This window comes from Halichoerus grypus, unplaced genomic scaffold (assembly GCF_964656455.1).
Source record: "Halichoerus grypus unplaced genomic scaffold, mHalGry1.hap1.1 HAP1_SCAFFOLD_161, whole genome shotgun sequence".
Classification (NCBI taxonomy): domain Eukaryota; kingdom Metazoa; phylum Chordata; class Mammalia; order Carnivora; family Phocidae; genus Halichoerus; species Halichoerus grypus.
The window spans coordinates 2,764-24,469 of NW_027555088.1; the positions used below are offsets into that span (position 1 = coordinate 2,764).

General features: G+C 37.3%; 1 protein-coding gene across 9 annotated transcripts in view; it reads left to right on the forward strand.

The window, feature by feature from the left end:
- Positions 1 to 404: 404 nt before the first annotated feature.
- Positions 405 to 21,706, forward strand: part of LOC118542461 (DISP complex protein LRCH3-like) — a 42,974-nt gene continuing 21,672 nt past the window's right edge. Inside the window, exons 1-7 of one of the 9 annotated variants that reach the window (XM_078065572.1) lie at positions 405 to 1,367; positions 4,742 to 4,818; positions 10,037 to 10,088; positions 10,496 to 10,645; positions 13,531 to 13,581; positions 15,092 to 15,145; positions 19,602 to 19,673. In XM_078065572.1, coding sequence (XP_077921698.1) covers positions 1,206 to 1,367; positions 4,742 to 4,818; positions 10,037 to 10,088; positions 10,496 to 10,645; positions 13,531 to 13,581; positions 15,092 to 15,145; positions 19,602 to 19,673 — 618 coding nt within the window. In that variant the 5' untranslated portion in view covers positions 405 to 1,205. The remainder of the gene's footprint in view (positions 1,368 to 4,741; positions 4,819 to 10,036; positions 10,089 to 10,495; positions 10,646 to 13,530; positions 13,582 to 15,091; positions 15,146 to 19,601; positions 19,674 to 21,706) is intronic. The other 8 variants (XM_078065571.1, XM_078065575.1, XM_078065574.1 and 5 more) reach the window with 8 other exon arrangements.

Sequence of the window (21,706 nt, forward strand, 5' to 3'; positions counted from 1 at the left end):
GGCCTGGATACCTCTGTCGGTTAGGTGTCCAGCTCTTGATTTTGGCTTAGGTCATGATCTCAACTCTCAACACGGAGTCTGCTTGAGACTCCCTCTGCCCCTCCCCCTGCTCTTTCTCTCTCTCTCTCAAATAAATAATTGAATCTGAAAACAGAAATAGACTTCTCTGAGTTCATTATTCTCAGCAACTGCAACTTTTAGGTAGTCTGTAGAACATCATACAATAATGATTGGGGTTTAGTCTCTGGAGAAACCTTAGAAAGCTTAGTAGCAAAGTTTTTCTTTCCCTAGTATGCCATTTTAACCAGCTTTTAAATATAGTTACTTTTGGGGACATGTGGCTGGCTCAGTTAATGGAGCATGCAACTCTTGATCTCGGGGTTGTGGGTTCAGGCCCCAGGTCAAGTGTAGAGATTGCTTAAAACTAAAACCTTAAAAAAAAGTTACTTTTTAAACTTAAAATAATGGGGCACTCCCAAACTTATTAGAATAAATAATGATGGGGCTATATCTTACTCATATACCTCTCACCCCAAAGCATTTTGAGAAGCAAAAATTCTCAAATGATTCCCTTCCATCCCCAAACTGCTACAAAATATCTACACTGCTGACCTCTAGAAAATAAATTTCAAAATAAGAAAATCATTGTTCTAATTATGAACAACAGTTACAGGAAGAGAAACAGTGGTCAGCAGCTGTTTCTTTATCTCTGAGTCCACTTTCCTCCTATCCTTTCTCTTTCATTTTGACTTGACCGTGTTAGGTTTTCTTACTCCCAGTTCCTTGAAGAGATAGGATTAAGCCCTCAAGCTAAAACGGGGGAAAAAATGTAAAAGAAGATATACCCCCCAGTGTTTAAAAATTATTCTTCCTCTCTTTGTCTCACAGACTCAGACTGTCTTGTTTAAAACAGTAAAGAGGCATCCAAAGAAAAAAGCAATATTAGAGGTCTGTAATCCCATAATTACTATCAATTACTGCATTCTTTAGTCAATTAGGACTAAGATTTTTCTGGAACCTATTTTTGTGAGTGGCCATGGACTTAAAAAGAAAGGCTTACCTAATTTACACTTCTTCTCATTCCTCCCACTTTCAGAATAGAAAATGTTAGGGAAAAGGAAAGAATGCAACTGAATGTGTTTATTGGCTGTTGAATTTGACTATTCTTTCCTGGTGTGTGTGTGTGCGTATGTGTATGTGTGTGTATGGTGTGGACAGTGGAACATGATCTGGACCAGATCGACTACATTGACAGCTGTACTGCGGAGGAGGAAGAGGATGAGATGAGACAGCCCAAGGGGCTGGAACCAGACAGCCTCAGTTCCCAGTTTATGGCGTATATTGAACAACGGCGAATCTCTCATGAGGTAGTACACACTTTTAAGCCTAAATATGTTGCTGTCCCCTAGTAAAAACAGTTCATGATGGTATAAATTTCTGTCATATTAGTGATTATTGGTTTAGGCCTAATTATTTGTTTTATAATGTTCAGCCCCAATTTTATGATTGAATTTTTCAGATTTATTGTAGAAAGTCAGACAGTAGTCTCAAATAGGGTTTGGCTTTATTTTTCAAATAAAAAGACAGATTTCAGAATCTTGAAGAAGGAATAGGAAGAGTCCTAAGAGTATCCTATGCCTTTGAAGAAAATGCAAACGAATGTAATGCTTTTCATTCATTATTGTTCTTACCATTTTTTTATTATTACTAACTGGTACATCATAGCTTCATTAGTAATTATAAGAGTCGAACCATACTGCAGACTTTGGAGCAACGTACAGACTTAACCATAGAATTTTTATAATGCATTAATTATATTGGAGCTTTTATGCTAAGTCACACAGAATATAAATTGTTTGCCATTATAGTTCTTGGGTGTCTCTTATAGTGGAGCATTGAGTTGCCTTAGAAAACAAGTGAGCATTCAGCCCACTGTAGAATTGCTGCCAATCCCCCAAGGGGCTCCAGTGGAAATTGCATTCTTCAGCATATCTAGTCAGCATAATGAAACGGCTCCACTTCAGTGTGTGTGATGTTAATGTCTGGAGTTGGTCCCAGGCTCTGAGCAGGGGTTATTTGAGAAACACTTGGGGCCTTTTTGGAGAGTGATGTATTTAGCCTTTTAGAAATAGAGGATAATCACTCAAGTGGGATGTGTTGTGGAGCGATATTACCATTCTTAAAAAAAAAAAAAAATCCTCAGTTTTCCTGTCTGAAGACTTTTGACCACAGTATTTTTTGTTGGTTTTCAGAAGACACTCTTGTATTTAAAGTTGGATAAAGATATTTAAATCAAAGTCCTGCAGCCCAGAAATAGCAGTGTACCAGGAGATTAATGAAACTACATATGACTCAGGATATGAACATTCTTACTAGAACAAAGGACGACTACTTTGAAGAAAAAGTGAAAATTAACAATGCACATTGTAATCTTAAAGGGAGTCTTTTTCCTTGTGGTCTTTCTCTTTGATCATTTTATGTATAGATGAGGTATTTCTACTAAAAGTAAAAATGCCTGTTATACTACTACTGGAAATTGTATCATTTTTTAATCCATCATATTTGCTATTTTGTAAATTTTTTTTTTTAATTCCAGCTATACTTGTGTGGTAGTCTTCATGATTCTATGTTATAACGCTCTTTATGACTTCTGTATCATAAGGTCTTCTAAAATTTGGCATCTATAAAAATGTGATGAAGTAGTATTATTTTAGGTGGTTTAACAACCACCTAAAGTGTTATATTCTTGAGTACTGTCTAAGAATGGGTTGATAAAAAAAAGAACCTTTTTGAGATTTTAAACACTCTGCTATTGTTTAATTCTGTTATAATACTTCTCATACATAGAGGTATTATGATAAAATAGGGTATAACTTATATTTATAGGGTATTATATTTACTTTTAAAATTAAACCAACATCACATCCGTCATGAAAATTTCATGTACCTCTTGCAATAATTTTAGATAATTGCCGTATTGTAAAACCAATGTGTTAAGTCACTGATGTTAACATACTAGGACAGATTTTTGTTTATTTTAAAAAGTCATATTCACTTACATTAGAATAATTATTCTTTAATCAGGGTTCTAGAATTATATCTCATTTTGTATGATCCTCATGCCCAGACTTTAAAAGAGTCTTCTGTAGTCCTTTGCAGTAACTCACCGAAGATTTTCAAGTTCTATGTGATTACCTGTTTCTTGGAGATAGACTGTAAATAGTTTTACATTTGATTTTTTTTTTTTTAAGATTTTATTTATTTGTCAGAGAGAGAGAGAGAGAGTGCGCAAGCAGGGGGAGCGGCAAGCAGAGGGAGAAGCCAGGCTCCCTGCTGAGCAAGGAGCCTGAGGCGGGACTCGATCCCAGGACCCTGAGATCATGACCTGAGCCGAAGGCAGACGCTTAACGGACTGAGCCACCCAGGCGTCCCTTACGTTTGATTTTTTTTAGATTCCCTTTTTGGATAAGTTGCTTTCTATCCCTTAAAGAATACCCATTTTAATGATTATTTTTGGTGTTGAAATCAGATTGTATTGCTTCTATAGATTCTCATTTGACAAAATAAATGCTGTAATAACCTATAAGCCTCTACCTTTGATTTATAATTTTATTTCTCAGTATGTGGTCCATATCACTGAGGCCAGTTGAATTTTCCTCAGTAATGTTTTTTTGAAATGACACTTACCCTTTAGTTTATAAATAAATTAAATTGTCAATATTCTTCTTTTGGTTAACACCATATTTTTACCATAAATAGAAATTAATTTTTGCTTTATCTTAATATTCCACCAATATCCCCAGGACTGTTTGTATCACTAACATAAGTAACAATTTATGATGAAGAATGTAATCTGCCCGGGGCATCTGGGTGGCTCATTCGCTTAAGCGTCTGCCTTCGGCTCAGGTCATAATCTCAGGGTCCTGGGATAGGGCCCCATGTTGGGCTCCCTGCTCAGCGTGGAGTCTGCTCCTCCCTCTCCCTCTGCTACTCCCCCCCACCCCCACTTGTGCTCTCTCGCATGGTCTCTCTCTCTCAAATAAATAAATTAAATCTTTTTTAAAAAATGTAATCTCTCCAATGATCTCCTTATTACTCGAAATACACAAAAGAGACTGAGCACAAGTTAGGGTAGGGCAGGTGGGAATTCCTGTTCTGGATGGAAATTTGTACTAGATGGCCCCTAAGAGCCTCTCAAGCTCTAACATCTTATCATTTAGTAAATATTACTGTATGGTCAGTGTAATTTATATAATACAGTGAGAAGGAAATCTACTTTTTTTAAGAGTGTCTTGGTATAGTGTTTGGAATAGTGTTTTGCTTATCAAAGCAGTAATATAGCCTATAATGAATACTTTTATTTATTTTATTTCTTCCTTTTTTAAAAGATTTTATTTATTCATTTGAGAGAAAGAGAATGAGAGAGAGCATGGGGGGGGGGTCAGAGGGAGAAGCAGACGCCCCACTGAGCAGGGAGCCCAACACGCGACTGATCCCCGCACTCCAGGATCAGGACCCGAGGAGAAGGCAGTCGCTCAACCAACTGAGCCACCCAGGTGCCCTAATGAATACTTTTAAAGATAAAAATTCACATTTGAAAAAATTCACATTTGAAGATTTTGTTAAAATATTTTTTAGTGTGATCTACAGATCCTTAAATGCCAAATCGAATGTGGACTGTGCAGTCACAGTGTTGTGGATACATCCGTTAAATTGATTTATTTCTGCTTTTTTGGCCTAGGGTTCACCCATAAAGCCAGTACCTCTGAGGGAGTTTCAAAAAACAGAGGACATGAGAAGATATTCACATCAAAACAGGTTTGAAAAAACCAATTCTCCTCATTTGTTTCTGTCTTTAAAAGTCATTAATGAGAGCATGAAATGGTTTTGGTTTTGCGCAGACCTATGTATGATGAAGATGTTTAGACACCGTGTATTTAGAGCTGAGTGACAGTGTGCTTTGTGCTCATGTAATAGAAAAAGAAGTAAAATTGATTATTGATTCTAAATTCAGATTGCCTAAACCATTACCTGTATAATTATTTGATTTGAAGATACTTAATGGCAGTGAGATTTTATGGTGATATGTCTGGAGTTGTGCATAAAGAATGCTAAATGAATTTCAGGAGTCCTGAAATTTTTTTTTGCTTAAACTTTTGACTAGAAACAGGGACTTAGAGACAGCAATATGTATCCTCCTTCCTATCTCAACTGATATGATCTTTTCAGTACACTTAGTACTTCACAGAATATTTCTAAAATTAACTTGACTACTTAGAGTACTACTGCTTATTCTTAAATTCCAAAAGTTTCTTGCCACACACTGTATCACAATAGTTGAAAAATTCACAGCCTTTGGGTCGTTGCTTCCTCTCTGTTTTTATGAAGTCTTAAAGCAGTAGACTTGATAAACTTGTTCTTAAGCAACAGTAAATTTCCTTTGTAGAAAGTGTTGTACATAGATCTTTACTTATACTTGACGGGATATTAAAATTGTTTAGGAAACGGAGATATAGATGGGTAAAGAAAATGTGGGGAGAACAGTGCAAGAAAAAAATCTCATAATTGGCCTTTTATAGTCTCATCAGTTAGTTCTTGGGGATTTAGTTAAATTCCATATCTTTGAAATTTATCTCAGAATGGCTTTTTAGTTGCTATGAGTCCTTATATTGAGGGTGTAGTCTTTTGAGATTCCTGTTTTGCACAGGGGTTTGCTATTGTGTTTTTCCACTTTGGGTGGTTCCATGCTTTATCTCCTGTCCCTCTTACCTCCTTCATCCATCATAAGTAAAGCTCAAGATCTCTAGAATTTAATAGAAACTCTCAAGATGAAAGCCAGCTTTTTTTTGTTTTTCTCAGTTACCTTATATATTAGTTTTCTAATACTCATGTAACAAATTACCACAAATTTAGTGGCTTAAAACATAATATCTAAGTTTATAATATCTCAGTTCTGTAGGATAGAAGTGTGGGCAAGCCTTCATTCTTGCCTTCATTTTCCCCTTAGGGTCTCGTAAGCCAAAGTCACGGCACTGGCTGGCCTAGATTCTTACCTGCAGACCCTGGGGGAGAACCCACTTCCAGGCCCATGCAGGTTGTAGGCAGAATTCAATTGCATATAGTTATAGCACTGAGGTCCCTGTTACTTTGCTGGTTATCAGCTGGGACTCGTTTTTAGCTTCTGGAGTCTACCCACATTCCTTGGTTCATAGCTCCCTCCATCTTCAAGTCAGCAATGGCGAGCCATTTTGAATCTCTTCTCACATTTTCACTCTCTCTGATTTCCCTTTCTGTCACATCCCACAGACTCTCTTGCTTTCCTCTTCTGTTTTTTCCCCCAGTTTTACTGAGAAATAATTGACATAAGTCACTGCATAAGTTTAAGGCATACAGCGTGATGGTTTGATTTACATATATTATGAAATGATCACAATAGGTTTAGTTAATAGCCATCATCTCATATAAATACAATAAAAAATTCTTTTCCTCCTTGTGATAAGAACTTTTAGGGTTTACTCTCTTAACGACTTTCCTGTATATCACACAGCAATGCTAACTATAGTCATCATGTTATACATTACATCCCTAGTACTCATTTATCTTATAGCTGAAGTTTGTAGCTTTGACCACTTCCCTCCAATTGCCCACCCCCCCGCCCTCTTCTGCTTTTAAGGGTTCCCATGATTACATTAGATCCACCTGGATAATTTTCCCATTTCAGGGTCAGCCAGTTAGTAACCTTAATTTCATCTGCAAAGTCCTTTTTGACATGTAACATATTTACTGGAGTAACACCAGGGGGTGGAAGTCATAGGGGCCAAAAATCTGTCTACCTAACCTTAACCCAGCATTCCTGTTTTTACCACTTTTTTAGAAATTCTTGCTCTGCCAGCACTGAGGGAATCTTCCCTTATTGGAGCCTCTGCTTTCAGACCTAGTAGTTTTCCATTTATATTCATAGTCACCCACTATTAAGTGAAAGACTGGTGGCGCCTGGGTGGCTCAGTCGGTTAAGCGTCTGCCTTTGGCTCAGGTCATGATCCCACGGTCCAGGGATTGAGCCCCACGTCGGTCTCCCTGTTCAGCGAGGAGTCTGCTTCTCCCTCTCTCTCTGCCCCTCTCCCCACTTGTGCTCTCTCTCTCTCAATAAATAAAATCGTTAAAAAATAAAAAAAATAAAAATAAAAAAAAGGACAGACTTTGGATTCAAACTCCGTTACAACTAATTCTAATGTCCATGACCTTAACCACTATGGTACCATGTTGCTTCTCCCAGACTATTCACAGTACTGGACTCACTTGTGTCTCATTCTTTATTGGTTATATCTCAGCCAGAAATCTTACCCTACCAATCCACTCTTCTCTTTTCTTGAAAAATTTTGACTAAGAATGTACTGCCTAGGAGTGCTAATAAGATAAAGGTTGGGAAGGATTAGTAAAAAAATTAAGGAAGTTTTTTTTCCAGCTTCAGTGTTATTTTAAACCTTGTCTAAGGGAGTTATTAAGTAATTTGTTCTATACCTTTAAAATAAATATAATTTATTCTGTCAAAACTTTTTAGGGGGTGGTATTTTAATTATTTTAGTAAAGGTAAGATATATGGCTATAGGTCATATAAAACAGGTTTTTTTTTTAACTTTTTTTTGATGCCTGGAAATTAAAAAAAAAAAAATTTGTGAATACTTCAAAGATGTGGAACCAATATAAGAAAAGAAAAGATACAAGAAGAGAAAGACAACAAGAGTGTGGCTTAAGTTTTGCTTTTTTACATATTACCTTTTTTTTCAGTTTAGGGAAGTATAAGGTAGGCCAGTGTTTCTCAATAGGTTCTAGCACCACTCTTCAGTGGATATTTGAAACATGTTTATTTTATTTGGAAATTGGCTGCCAAAATGATTATAGGTGTTACTGGCAGGCACCTATAATGTGCAGGACAATCTTGTGCAACAAAAAAATTATCTGAAATGTTGTGACACTCCTATTGAGAACCATATTCATAGATGAAAAGGCCATATGGTATGAAGTAGCATGGTGGCACCAAGGAGCAACCAAGCTGTGATGGGCCAACATTAGCACCTGATGATTGGCTTGAGGGAGCTGTCTGTTCTCACTGCCACTTTTATTCTTCCATATGCCATGCTTCACTCTTTACTGCCATCTTTAACTTTTCACAGCTTAGTTTTTGCCATTGCAGGTAATTGTTTTCTATATGTGTGCCCATATGCTTTTAAGTCTCCCTGCTCTTTGCTTTCTCCTTCCTACACTCTGCCTCTGTAGAGTGGGGAAGTGTGAAATAGTAGAAGCCACTAATCTCCAAGTCAGGGGGCTTGAATTCTAATCCAGGCTCTGGCCCAAGTAGCTATCATTGAACTTCTGAGGGCCTTAGTTTTCTCTCTTGTAAAGTTAGTGGCGTGGACTCTATGATTTCTGAGGTACCTCCAGTTCTTGTAGGCTGCATACCTAGAAGATGAGAAAGCAGACTACCACCAAGTCAGATAAAGGACTACTGGCCGCATCACCTTGGGAAAGTTACTTAACTTCCATGCCTCAGCTTCTCAACTGTAGAATGAGGATTATAATAGTTCTACTCCTAAGATTGCATGAAGAATGATTGAGAAACACTGTGTATAAAATACTTCACAGGGCATATGTAGTACCTGGTAGGAGCTCAAAGATTGTTAGTTTCTATGTGCCTCTGAAAAACGTTGCCCAAAAAAATGACATGAATTGTAGTTGATAAATGCAGAAGAGGTATTGATTACACATGTACATCAAGAAGAAAAGTCCCAATTTTAAAGAACAAGAAGATTTTTAAAAAGACCTTTTTTTTTTTTTAATTTTTTTTTTTTTAAGATTTTATTTATTTGCGAGAGAGAGAATGAGAGACAGAGAGCATGAGAGGGAGGAGGGTCAGAGGGAGAAGCAGACTCCCTGCTGAGCAGGGAGCCTGATGTGGGACTCGATCCCGGGACTCCAGGATCATGACCTGAGCCGAAGGCAGTCGCTTAACCAACTGAGCCACCCAGGCGCCCTTAAAAAGACCTTTTCTAAGAAGATCTCTGTAGGTTGGAATCTATAGAAAAGGCTTGAAGTAAGGAATTAATATATGATATTGCTAGAGAAAAGATTCCATAGTGGGTATGTTTCTGAAATGGGGTAAGAGTCCTGAAAGCCAGGTGGAATTTGTATTATTATTAGTTAGTAAGAAGAAACAACTGGAACTTTGGGGGATTTATTTTTATTTCCCTAGTAACATACTGATTTAATGCATTTAAATCAGCCTGACAAGCTAGTAATCATAGTTTAAAATTTCAGGTCCTAAATGTCACAACGTCACTGCTCCCAACATTGTTAGGTGAGACACAAATGAGTAACAGACTCTTGAAGCACTAAATCCAACTCAGGAAAAAGATAAATACCGAACTGTAAGATTTAGCACTAATAAAACTAAGAAGCAACTTTTACTGTTTTTTTTTTAAGCATCAAATCAGGTTTCATCTCTTTCTTAAAAATAAAAATCAACAGAATATGTATTTTTATTATTAAAATTGCTACATCAGTTGAAAATGGGAGTTAGGAATGCTTTATAAGAACAGTTACCAAGTTCTGTCATCTTACAGATTTCTGTGGATAAAATGACTTTGTATATAAAATGATCTCCTTTACACGAATCTTGTTTCAATCATGGTAATAAAGAAGACAATTATGTATGCTATAAAGAAATGATACTGTTTGAAAAGTGATCTCAAATATCTGTCTGGTCAGCACTGGCTGACATAGACCATTGTTAGCTCTGTAGCTTGATCAGTGATATCGTCACGTGAAATGTGAGTTGAAGACATCAGGTATTCCTGTAGCTTAATTTAATGACTTGGGCTCAGGTTTATAAAATGCAGTCAGTCTTTCATTGCTGACCAGACAGTTTGCCTATTGATTAATAGCAGGCTACATTAACAATAAAATTTTACTTAGTTTTTATATATCTGTCTATTTTATCAAAGAATTTTTCTTTTTTTTTTTTTTCTTTTTGGGTCAGGGTTCCAGTTGAGCCATCTTCTGTCATGTCACTATCACCAAGTCACAATCAGGTAAAAAAACAATTTTCTGTTTTAGTTTTGATTTTTTTTAAAAAACTAAGATGATTTTCTATTTTCATAACACTTAAATTACCATTAATTGCCAGATACGTGTAAATTTCACTACCTGTCTCCTCCAAAATACAGTTGATATAACATGTGCACCTCATACTTGCTAACAGTGTTTTTAGAGACCAGACAGACAGTAAATCTTTACCGACATGATGCTCTATAATACATACAAGAACAAGAACACAGTGCAAAGATGGGAAAAGATGAGCAGTAAACACATTGAAAGAAATGTTAGGTGACTGCAAAGTAGAAATTGCTTGGGTCAGCAGTAGTTTCCTGAATTGATTCGGAATATTGGCAAGTTGACCTTTAGCCCCACTTGCACGTGCAAAATACTTTTGTTCCAGTTATCACATACAGACTTGGAACTTCATCGGAGAAGAGAACAGTTAGTAGAGCGAACTCGGAGAGAGGCCCAGCTTGCTGCCCTACAGTATGAGGAGGAGAAAATAAGGACCAAGCAGATGCAGAGAGATGCTGTCCTGGACTTTGTCAAGGTGAGATTTTTGCCATATTTCATTGAAATTCCTAACGTATTTTAGAAGTAAGTGCTTATTTGTTTTGCTGAGGCTAACAGTGTTCATCTTAAAGTGTCAGCTTTCTTAAGTCATCATAAAGAATCTGAGTAAGTAGTGTAACAGTCTCCTACTTGTGATTAGATGGATTGTCCTCCTGTAGGTAGACTGAGAAGTGATCATCTTGTTCTTGGGACAGTAGTCTCTTCCTCTTCATTAGCAGTCTGTCTTTAGACATCTCACTTTACTGTCCAGCTGCCATTTCCTCAATCTCTAGTACATTAATAAAGATCAGTAAGACCGTGAAAGTGCCACGTAAACTTTAAAGTGCCATGCACATGTAAACTCTTGTTATCCAAGCCCGTCTCTAACTTCCTCACTCCGCTGAGCACCAAATTTTTGCAAGGTTAACAGGCTTAATACTTCAGAGTCATCTTTGAGTCTTTCCTTTCTGTTCTCTCCACACCTACTCAGGTAACAACCCCTCTTAATACTTCTTCTTTCTTTTTTTAAATTTACAGTCTACAGTTGCATCTAAACTGTTTTCTTTTCTTTTCTTTTTTCTTTTTCTTTTCTTGCCTGTATCACTTAAAGTCTTTTTGTTCAGAAATCACATTGGATTTTTCCCTTCATGATTAAATAACTCTTTATATTTTTATCTGTCTGATATCTGTCTCTCCCATTTATCTGGAAGCCCCATGAAGACAGAGAGTATGTTTGCCTTGTTTGTTTACTGCTACATCCCTAGATCTTAGCAGGTCTTAGTCCATAGTAAGGCTCAGTAAATATTTGTTAAAGGAATGATTGAATGAATGAGTCACTCTTGTCCTCTAAAGCTTTCTCTCTTGTGTTTCATAACTCTAGCCAAAGACCATCTTTAAGTACCAGACACGTGATAAAATTTTTTTTTTTTTTTTCAAATGTATCACACCCAGGATGATGATCTCTGATGCTCAGACAGGATGACAATTTCCCTAGGCTCAACACTCAGCTAGTTAGTGGCAGAGCACAGGTTCTGATCAAGACAGGTTGAACAGAAAATAGAAATAAGGTTGGCAGAAAATGAAAAGTTTCTTTAAAGAAAAAAAAAAAAGGGTGGCTCCAAACCCTAATCTGTGACCACAATGCTATATTGACTGTCAGTAAATAATGACAGCTAACACATACTGTATCCTAAGCACTGTTCTGTGCATTCTACATTAATTCATTCATTTAGCTTGCCTTCTGTAGAAGCCACATAGCTAGTAAAAGACAATCACATTGTAGATGGTCTTGATTAAATGCTAAATTAGAGTTTGATCTTGATCTGTTAGGTAGAAGAGAACAGTTAGAAGTTCTAAAACAGGAGCAAAACAGAGGAGAGATACTTCCGAAAAGCTAATCTACTCATTTTAGAATATGTTAGAAAGAAAGAGATGAGGTAAATGAAATAGAGAGTAATTGCAATAATTAGACTAGGGTGGAAAATGAAGGCATAGAACCGGATGATTTCTGAGGTTCCCAAAGAGAGGCAGTGTTACACAGTGGTAAAAGCTTAGCCTCGGGGGGCACCTGGGTGGCTCAGTTGGTTAAGCGACTGCCTTCGGCTCAGGTCATGGTCCTGGAGTCCTGGGATCGAGTCCCACATCGGGCTCCCGGCTCGGCGGGGAGCCTGCTTCTCCCTCTGACCCTCTCCCCTCTCATGCTGTTTCTCTCTCTCTCTCTCTCTCGAATAAAAAAATAAAATCTTTTAAAAAACAAAGCTTAGCCTCAGAAATAATCTGAATTTGAATCCAGCTTAGCTACTCATTATGTGCTCGACTTTGGGAAAGTTACTGAGTCATTCTGTGCCTTTAATTTCCCTATAGGTGTAATATTTAATTGTTAAATATTAACTCAGAATTATTATGGGTGCACCTAATACTTTTACTAGCGTGGTGAGCGCTGCACCCCCTACCACCACAATGGATTTTATAAATTAGAAATTTGAAGAGAAGCGTCTTTATGTTTTATACATAAATGTAGTGAATGTTGAATAAATCGTTGAAGATGAGTGAAAAAAAGATCCCAAAGCAAGATTTTGAGGCTAAAAGAATAGTTTGAAAAGGAGGCTAGCTTTGTGGAAGGAATATAGGATTCAGAGTCAGAAGATATCGGTACAAATCTCAGTTATGCTACTTGCCAACTTTGTGAATTTGCACATATCATTTAACCTCTCTTGTCCTTAATTCTTTTATCTTGAAATAAATATGATTATGATGTTCGTTTATCTCCGAGAGTAAGAAGAATCACTTAAGATAATGTGTATAAGAATACATTGTAAAACAGTGACTATAGAGATGGTATAATAGGATTATTTGACGTAATAATAGAAATTAGCAAATTGGGGAAAAGAGCCAGTAAGCATGGGAATTTGTGGGTTTGTTTTTGAGCACGTTGAACATAAGGTGACAGTGGGTTTCCAAACAGAGTTTCCACAGGCAGTTGAAAATGCAAACCTGAAAACTGGCTGAGAGGAGAGAGCTAAAGGTGTTAACACTAGACAAAGAGAGAATGATTTCATTGAGAGAATATAGTGAGAGATCACCATTCTGGTTGTGAATGTGTGAGTGCATGTACATATAAAAAAACATACATTTTATATTTCTATTTATAGATGCTTATAGACCTATGAAATACTGTCTGTCAGTATATTGCCTTCCTCGTTTAAATTGTAAGCTGTTTAAGGGAAAGGGCAGCATCTTCTAACCAGTAAATCTAGAAAAGTGCTGTATGCGAGAGATAACGGAAATTAATGTGGGTGATTATCTTGGTAAATAGAATTTATCATTTCCAGTGTTCCAGATTCTAACCAACTTCCCTTTCTTGGGGGGTTTGGGGGTGTATAGCACAAAGCGTCACAAAATCCACAAAAACAGCAACCCCCCTTAGATGATGAGGTAAGTCTATATAATCACCTTTTCTTTGGAATTTTTTATTATTGCAATGGAAGTGAAATGTTTTGTATGTGATGATCATGTGTTTTCAGTGATCAGAATACTGCCATTTTCCTTTTCCCCTCACAAAATTCTACTTATTTGGGAGAAGATGACACGGGCCAGGGAGTTTATCCAAGTCTATAGATCAGGGGTTTTTTAACCTATACTAATGCATCTGGAGATTATTTATTCCCTTCCTGTATCCCCACAGAAGTATCATCTCCCTCATCCATTTCAAAGCAGAGTGTGTAGTGAGAGGGAGTCCTGAGAGCTGTATGTGACAGGAGTAAATGATATTGGTATTGAACTAAAAGATGCTACATGTATTTCAGCTCCAGGGCTCACTTCCTGAGTGTGTATGTTATTGATTATATGGCATACACAGTAGTTTTATAATATTAAGTAGTACATTTTAATCACAAGTAAACATGTAAAATTAATTGCTAAACTTTTTAAAATGCACCTGTTTTGATCTGTTAAAATGAAACTTACTAAATATTTTTATAGTAGTTGGCTTTTTTATTAAAAGCCATTTTTCTTTATCTTTGCCTTATCATTTTTTTCAATTTATGATCACTGCTTCCTTAAAAAATGCATAAAGGCATTGTTTCATGTGAATTTTAAATCTGCTTTCTGTAAAGTAAATTGCTTGAAAACCTAACACGGGGCTTTACAAGCATCAAGTTTCAGCACAGAGATTTTAAAGCACAGGTGTTACTGGAATGGTAAAATGCATTGTTTGAAATGTTTTAAATTATCCATTATAAAGGTTTTTTTCTTTATCTCAGTGGACATATAATCAGTACTTGTGGTTTATCTCAGAACTTACGCACTGGTATAATACCTGAAAGAGTAACTCAGCCTTTTCAGTTGTCTTTTCTTCACAAGGTAATAATAAAGGTACAAACCTTTCACAGACAAAGTTAATGCCATCTTCTTTTTTTACCCCCAGATTTTCTTCATAATGGTCATTCTGGAGGAAATTCATTATTTAAAAATTTAAACTTCTCAGGAAAATAAGGTGTACAGTTTTTAAGTTTCCAGTTGTACTCTTGTTTTTTCTGAGAAAGGTAATGAAGAGATGCATAGACTAGAACTCATGACCCTTGGTTTATTTTTAATTTGTCACTGACTCATTAAATGACCACAAATTCTTTGTTACTGCTACATCTGTATTTCAGCTTTCTCTCCTGTGAATAGAGAATAATCCCTGTTTCCTCCTTGCTTTAGGCAGTTTTTAAGCAATAAGATCATATTTGAAATTGTTTAAGCTCTTTAGAAGAAAATCATGACTCCGAATCAGTTTATTAGCTATTACGATACATGAATTCCAGATGATTGTGAATGTGATCCCATATGTTAGCATCTTCAGTATGTCTTCACATATCTCTTTGCTTGTGTATTTGTGAAATATGTCATGTGTGTGCATAGTTTGTTTTTGACATTGCTCCATTTCTCTCCACCTCTCCAGTGTCCCTTCCCATCCAGAAGGTCTCAGCACACTGATGATAGTGCCTTGTTAGTGGTAAGAGCCTTGCACGAAATGGAGTTATATATTGCTGTCTAGGTATTGGAGAACAGTTATTATACTTCTCATTCAGAAGGTATCTAAATATCATAAAACATGATGAGCATCATTACTAAATGCTTTACACATAGCTAGAATGGTTTCCTATATTATTGTTCGTGATTTACCCGATGTTCCAGCGGTCTGCCGCTATGATTCAAATACCTTTGTTAGTGTTTCCAAAAGTAAAACGTTCACATTGTGATCCATATTGGCTTTGTATGTGGGTTAGGAGGAGGGGGCATAATTTGTTTTTTAAATGTCATTTCTAATTCCAGGTGCATTTACTTTATTAATCATTAATTTGGCTGGTGAATCACCTGTGTGTTCAATGAATTTTCTTACTCCATGACTAATTATACAACTGTATATTTGCCATCCTATTTTATTATCTGTTTTAAGCTACTGAAAATCCCAAACTTTTAAAAAATACTTAACATCTCAAGATTATCCCTCCATGCCCCTTTTTTTAAACTCTGGGAAACATTAACTTGGAATGTTACCTACTGATCATTTTTAACACTGGTTTACTTTTAGTGCCTTTCATCAACTGAGAATGAGTATAACATAAAATCTGTATTGAAAATCTTAGTAAGTTTTGTCAGCCTTGCAAGAGAATTCTAACATTTACAAAATTGCTTTCCCCATCATGTTTTATGATATTTTTTACAGTATGTTGAAAACGAGCCACTCGAAAGTCCAGTGTGTGTAGCAATCGCTGTCTTCCGTGCCGGGACCTGCTGCCATTGTGCACTCTGCTGCGCGGACTGCAGGCTTGGTGTGCGCATCTTCTCGCGCAGACTTCCGTTGTCCACGCTTCTGTGTGTTCTGCAGTGATCACTTCCGTTGAGATGGATAAAGCACATTTTAATTGGGCAGTCTTATAGATAAATAAAACCACCACCCTCTGGGGGCTTAGTGGAAATTAATTGGCATGAGAAGCGAATAACTTAAATTAATGCAGAAAAATATTGAGAGACACTACCGGAATTATCTCATTTACTCCTCACAGCAATCTTAACAGTTAAGGTTAAACCTATCACCCTTTTACCAACGGTTACTGAGGCACAGAATGTTTTGTCCTGAATGCGATTTGTCCAAGGTCACATAGCATAAGTAAGTGCAAGATTGGGTTCAAATCTAGATCTTGCTGACTTGAGAACCTGCATTAAACACCATGGTGTATTGCCTCTCATGCTGTAACTGAAAACAACTTTTGAGACTGAGATTTAATAACACACATAGGAAGTGATAGGAGTCAGAGTGCCCACACTTCTTTGTCGAGGAAAAAGTGGAATTTGGAAAAACAACAGAATTCCCTCAGTGTGAAATTTGAAATGGCTTTTAGCCATTTTCAAAACACATGCACTTGTATTTTTCTCCTCAGTATTCATGTTTGACCTAAATGCGATGGCCTTGAAAAGCAAGGACCACATCTCACATATTTTTGTATGCCAAATAATGTCCAACACTGTACAAAAAAGAGTCTATTTTAAAGCATACCTCTGATTTTCTCAAGACTACTCTTCGATGGCTTCATATGATAGAATAAAGTCCTAACTTTTTTTTTTTTTTAGAGAGGGAGTGGGGGAGGGACAGAGGGTGAGCGAGAGAGAGAATCTTAAGCTGACTCCACTAGCCCAGAGCCCAACATGGGCCTCGATGCAGGGCTCGATCTCGTGACCCTGAGATCATGACATGAGTCGGACACTTAACCGACTGAGCCACCCAGGCGCCCCAAGTCCTAACTTCTTAACATAGCCTAAAAGCTCCTGCTGGTAGCCCGTTTCTACCTCACAACCTTTTGCAGATGCGGTTTCCCTCAGCATGGACTGCATCTCCCTCCCTGCATATACCCCTTGGTTAATTCCTTCTCGTCTATCAGGTATCAGCTTAAATGTCACACCTTTAAAATGGCTTTTCTGCAGCCCACAACCCCCAAATCAAATTTGTCTCCACTGTCATTTTTCTCATCCTAGTACTTTTAGGTGGGCATTTATTGTTTTATATCTCTTCCCTATTAGACTGCAGGCTGTAAGCTTCCTGGGCACAGGGATATTCTCTGTTGCAATTACCTATGTATACTCAGTCCCTATCATTGTCCCTGGGATATATTAAGTGCTCAATAAATATTTCCTGAATGAGCACATAAATGCTATGTATGTAATAATCGCTCATTAAATTGTTTCATGATGAAAAGATCTGATGATATAGCAAGGCATAAATGTTGGATTTGATTTAAAGACCTTAAAGTATAGGATTTGAAATAACTCTTAGTGGTGCTTAATATCCATGACATAAACATTCTCTTAGGGCTGCCCTTCAGGCGTCCGCTGCTTTCATCTATATCCCACTGCATCTGGGTATCATCTCAGAATCTAGAGCCAGTCAAGACTCATTTCACTGCCTCTTCCCTCCACTCCTTTTGTCCTCCTTTGACAATGTAGTGGCTTTTAGCCTTTTCATGTTTGGGATTTACAGTAATTCCAGTACATTTGGTTATAAAGAGGCCCAGGAAAACTGAAGAGGTGAAGCATACACGGTGTAGAACTGTTTTCACAGTCCTGTTCTTTGGTATATTTCCTTCATTTTTTTCTGCTTTAAGATAGATTAGGTTGCAATGTTACCTTTTTTTTTTTTTTTTTTTTTTGCCAACCCCCCCACAAAAGAAACATTGCTATCTATCAACTGTCCTATAAAAATAACTGTATCTATTTTATAGATCATCTACACACCTTTTTCTAAACACCCACATGTGTTTAAGTTGATTTATTCCATGATTCACATATTTGTGATCCTAGTTTACATTTTTCAAAGCTATTTAACTTATAAAGGCTTTAATATATTTAAGCCTTTGGCATTTTGTTGTTTTAATAGGTACAGTCTTATCCAATGCCCTTTGTAAAAGTCCTGTCTTCTTTGATTTCTACTCTTTACCAAATTAAAAAACTGTCACGTTTTGCACAGTTTTATCTATAATCAAAATTCTGTACAGTAGATTCTAATAACATTGTCTCTAGTTATACCTCTAATTTACCTAATAGATACAGCTAATATTTCTAGTTGTGTGTAGGTTGGTGAAAAGATCAAGGAGTCAAAGAAAAGGAAAATTCCACTCACCCTCTTACAGGTCATTTGGGCACAGAGGCAGAAATAAAATTCATCCTTAAGGTGTGACGCAGAATCCTCCTATCCTGTTTTCTCACATCAGAGCTGTTACACTGAATATATATATATATGTATAATGCCAAGGCAATATATATATATATATATATATATATATATATATATATGTATGTATATTGAATTTGGATTAACATTGAAGAAGCACTGTTCTTACTCATGCCAGTTCTGCTCATTTGACATGAGCTCCTCGACTGTGTTTCTTTCCCCATCATAGGCAGAGCACAGGACTTACTAGTTTCGTTTCTAAGGTGATTATGCTCAAAAATTTTGATGTTCTCAGTTTTAGTTCTGCATAAGATCCTTTTAATAAATCATGCCTGCTTTTTTTTTTTTGGTTGTCACATGATCATTTATGAAAATATTTTCCTTTGTAGTTCTTAACTAGCTGGGCATTTCGCTACACCACTGTTGATGTCATCTATGATGTAATGAGGGCACCTGCGGCCATCAACATTGCAGCCCAGAGACTGGGCAGTCCCCAGGATCTCGTTAATGGTTCCAGAGAGTTCTGTAGCTAAAGATCGGTGCCACGTCGGTCAGGCCGTATTGACAATCTCATCAGAAGTGATACCTACTCTGCTTTATATTGTTCTGCTTGTTTCTGTCTCTTGATTCCTTGAGGGCTTTAATAATCAGGGCAGAGGCAAAAGGTACCACTTCCATGTGAGCCCGTCTGTCCTGAACGGTCGGTTGGTCAGTTGCGCTGTAATCCTCAGACCTTCGCAATCACTGGTTGCCTTGGCATTGTCATCACCAGGCTTTGTTGGAGACAGACCCAGAGGGCTTGCCCTTGGGGGCCAGGGCAGACGGGGCACTGACTTCCCCAGCTGTATACCTCAGGTATACAACTTTGCTGTCCTTGGGCTCGAGCTTAGGCGGCACGCTGGAGGCAGCTGGTGTTGGATGAACCCGGATTCAAGATGACTGAGAAGAGTTGCACCTTGGCCTCCTGAGAGCCGACAGCCAAAAGCCCTTTCATTTCTTGATTAATGTGGTATGAGGTATTGAAATAGTTTAAATTATACAAGTGGGAAAACTATTTTAGAAGTTATGGGTTTTGTCCCCCCAAGTATTCTTTCTGCCCTATCAGTATCTTAGGAAACCATTTGAAAGTTTGTCCATGACCTTTCCTTTTCTAATTTCATTGACCAGATCTGCCCTGCCTGCCTGACGTTTTGCTAACATGAATGCTGCCTTCTGTTTCTTCTCTTTCTCTTTTAAAATTTAGTCGCTGTCAGGGTTGAATCAAGTGGGCTGTGCTGCTACCCTGCCTCATTCTTCTGCCTTCATGCCTATTAAGGTATCTCTTGTTACTGTAATGCACCAGGAGCTTTGGGGAGGGGTTGTGCATGGGAGCTCTTAAATTCTCCAATAGATTGGTCCAATGGCAATGTAAAATCTAGGAGTGCGTGAAATATCTGTAAGCTTATAAAACTATTTGTGAGTTTAACATTAATTTTGCTTGAAATTTTTGAAAGATTTACTGTGCTAGAAACACTCACAGAGCCTGCATTCTTTATATGGAGATTCTGTTTGAAATATCATTCTGATGTTCCTATCAAAGGTTATTTTTTTGTCATGCGTTATTTTACTTTGGCTGATAAATAATGTCAAATTAATTCTGTTGTCTGATATGCATGCAAAATAATTTCAGTCCCAGTCTCCAAAGTGTCACTGCTAAAACCCTCTCATAGTAGAGGTCAACAAGCTGTGGCCCCGAGGCCCCTTGGTTTTGTAAATAGTTTTATTGGCACAGCCACCCCCATTTGTTCCTGTCTGGTCTATGGCTGCTTTCAAGCTTACCAGCAGAGTTGGAATATGGCCTGCAAACCTGAATAAAGAGCTTGTGGTATTTTATTTTTTGAAGGCCTGTAGGAATGGTAATTCCATATATATCATATGATATATAAGAAATTCTTCATAACCTTCACTGTTAGAAAGTTCTCCACTTGTCTAACTTAGATCTCCGCCCCCTGTGGTGTACACTTATTTCTTCTTTTCTTTCCAGTATGGAGATTTTCTAGTTATTTAGCAGTCTTTATGTAAGAGTCTTTATATTTGAAAACTATTACGATGCTGCCCTTGTCTTTTCACTGTATAAATTCTGGTCATTTTATGTGCCTTTCTCAGTCTCTTAATCCTTTTGAGCTTTCTCAAGTTCTCTGCCTTCCATTTTGGCTCCACAGTCCCCAACCAGAAACATACCCTTCACTCGAGCCCACCTGGCGCTGAGCATGAAACAAGGCTTTTCACGTCTTCCTCTGAGCATTAGGTTGGCTTTTCTCATTTTGCTCAGTATCCATTGTAATTCTCAGATGTTTCTGTTATACTCCTAAATGATCATTAATTCCTACATCTTGTATCCTGTTTTTCTAAATACTTAATTTTGCTTTTTGAACATTTTTACTTCTCTGATTTACCAGAATACTTTCAAATTGTTGCATCATGTCCTTCTAAATGCTAGCCCCAACTTTATAACATCTGTAAACCTGATAAACCTTCTCTCTAGTCGTTATTGAAGATGCTACACATAGCTGCATGACTTCTGAAGAAACTTTATAATTCTCTTCTGTGTTGACCCTTTGCTAGCCTTTTCTCAGCTAGGTTCCTTATTTGAATGACAACACAGAAAATTGAGGGATTGTTCTCAAAATCCTCTCAAGGAAGGTGTTTAGTATAGGAGATGTATAGGAGAGAAGCTAATTCATTACACTCAATGGATACCTTAGGGCATTGGAGCTTATTCTCTCCCAGAATCATAGTTGAAAAAGACCAAATCTGAATGTGCCAACCATTGTGTGATAAGTCTAACTTTCTATTTGTCCAGACCTGCTGCAGTGTAAATGATTAGTTTGAAAAGACTATATTTTTTGGTATCCCAGTTACTTTACAGCAGGTATATATTTATATATATTTAGGCAAGGGTTTATTTCTTTTATTGCTTAACCAAACAAGTAAAAGTCGAGTTCCTGTCAATTTCTGTTTTTTTGCTCCAGTTCTCCAAGAGTTCTCAAATATAGTTCATGGCCTCTAAATCATTTGAACTAATTATCTTCATATCCTAGAATGCAAGTCACTTAGATTTCTAGTTTCAATCAAAGTACATTTTAAAAATCATCATTCTAGGGCGCCTGGGTGGCTCAGTCGTTAAGTGTCTGACTTTGGCTCAGATCATGATCCCAGGGTCCTGGGATCTAATCCCACATCAGGCTCCATGCTCGGTGGGGAGCCTGCTTCTCCCTCTGCCAGCCACTCCCCCTGCTTGTGCTCTTTCTCTCTCTCAAATAAATAAATAAAATCTTTAAAAAAAATCATTCTGCTAGTTAAAAAATG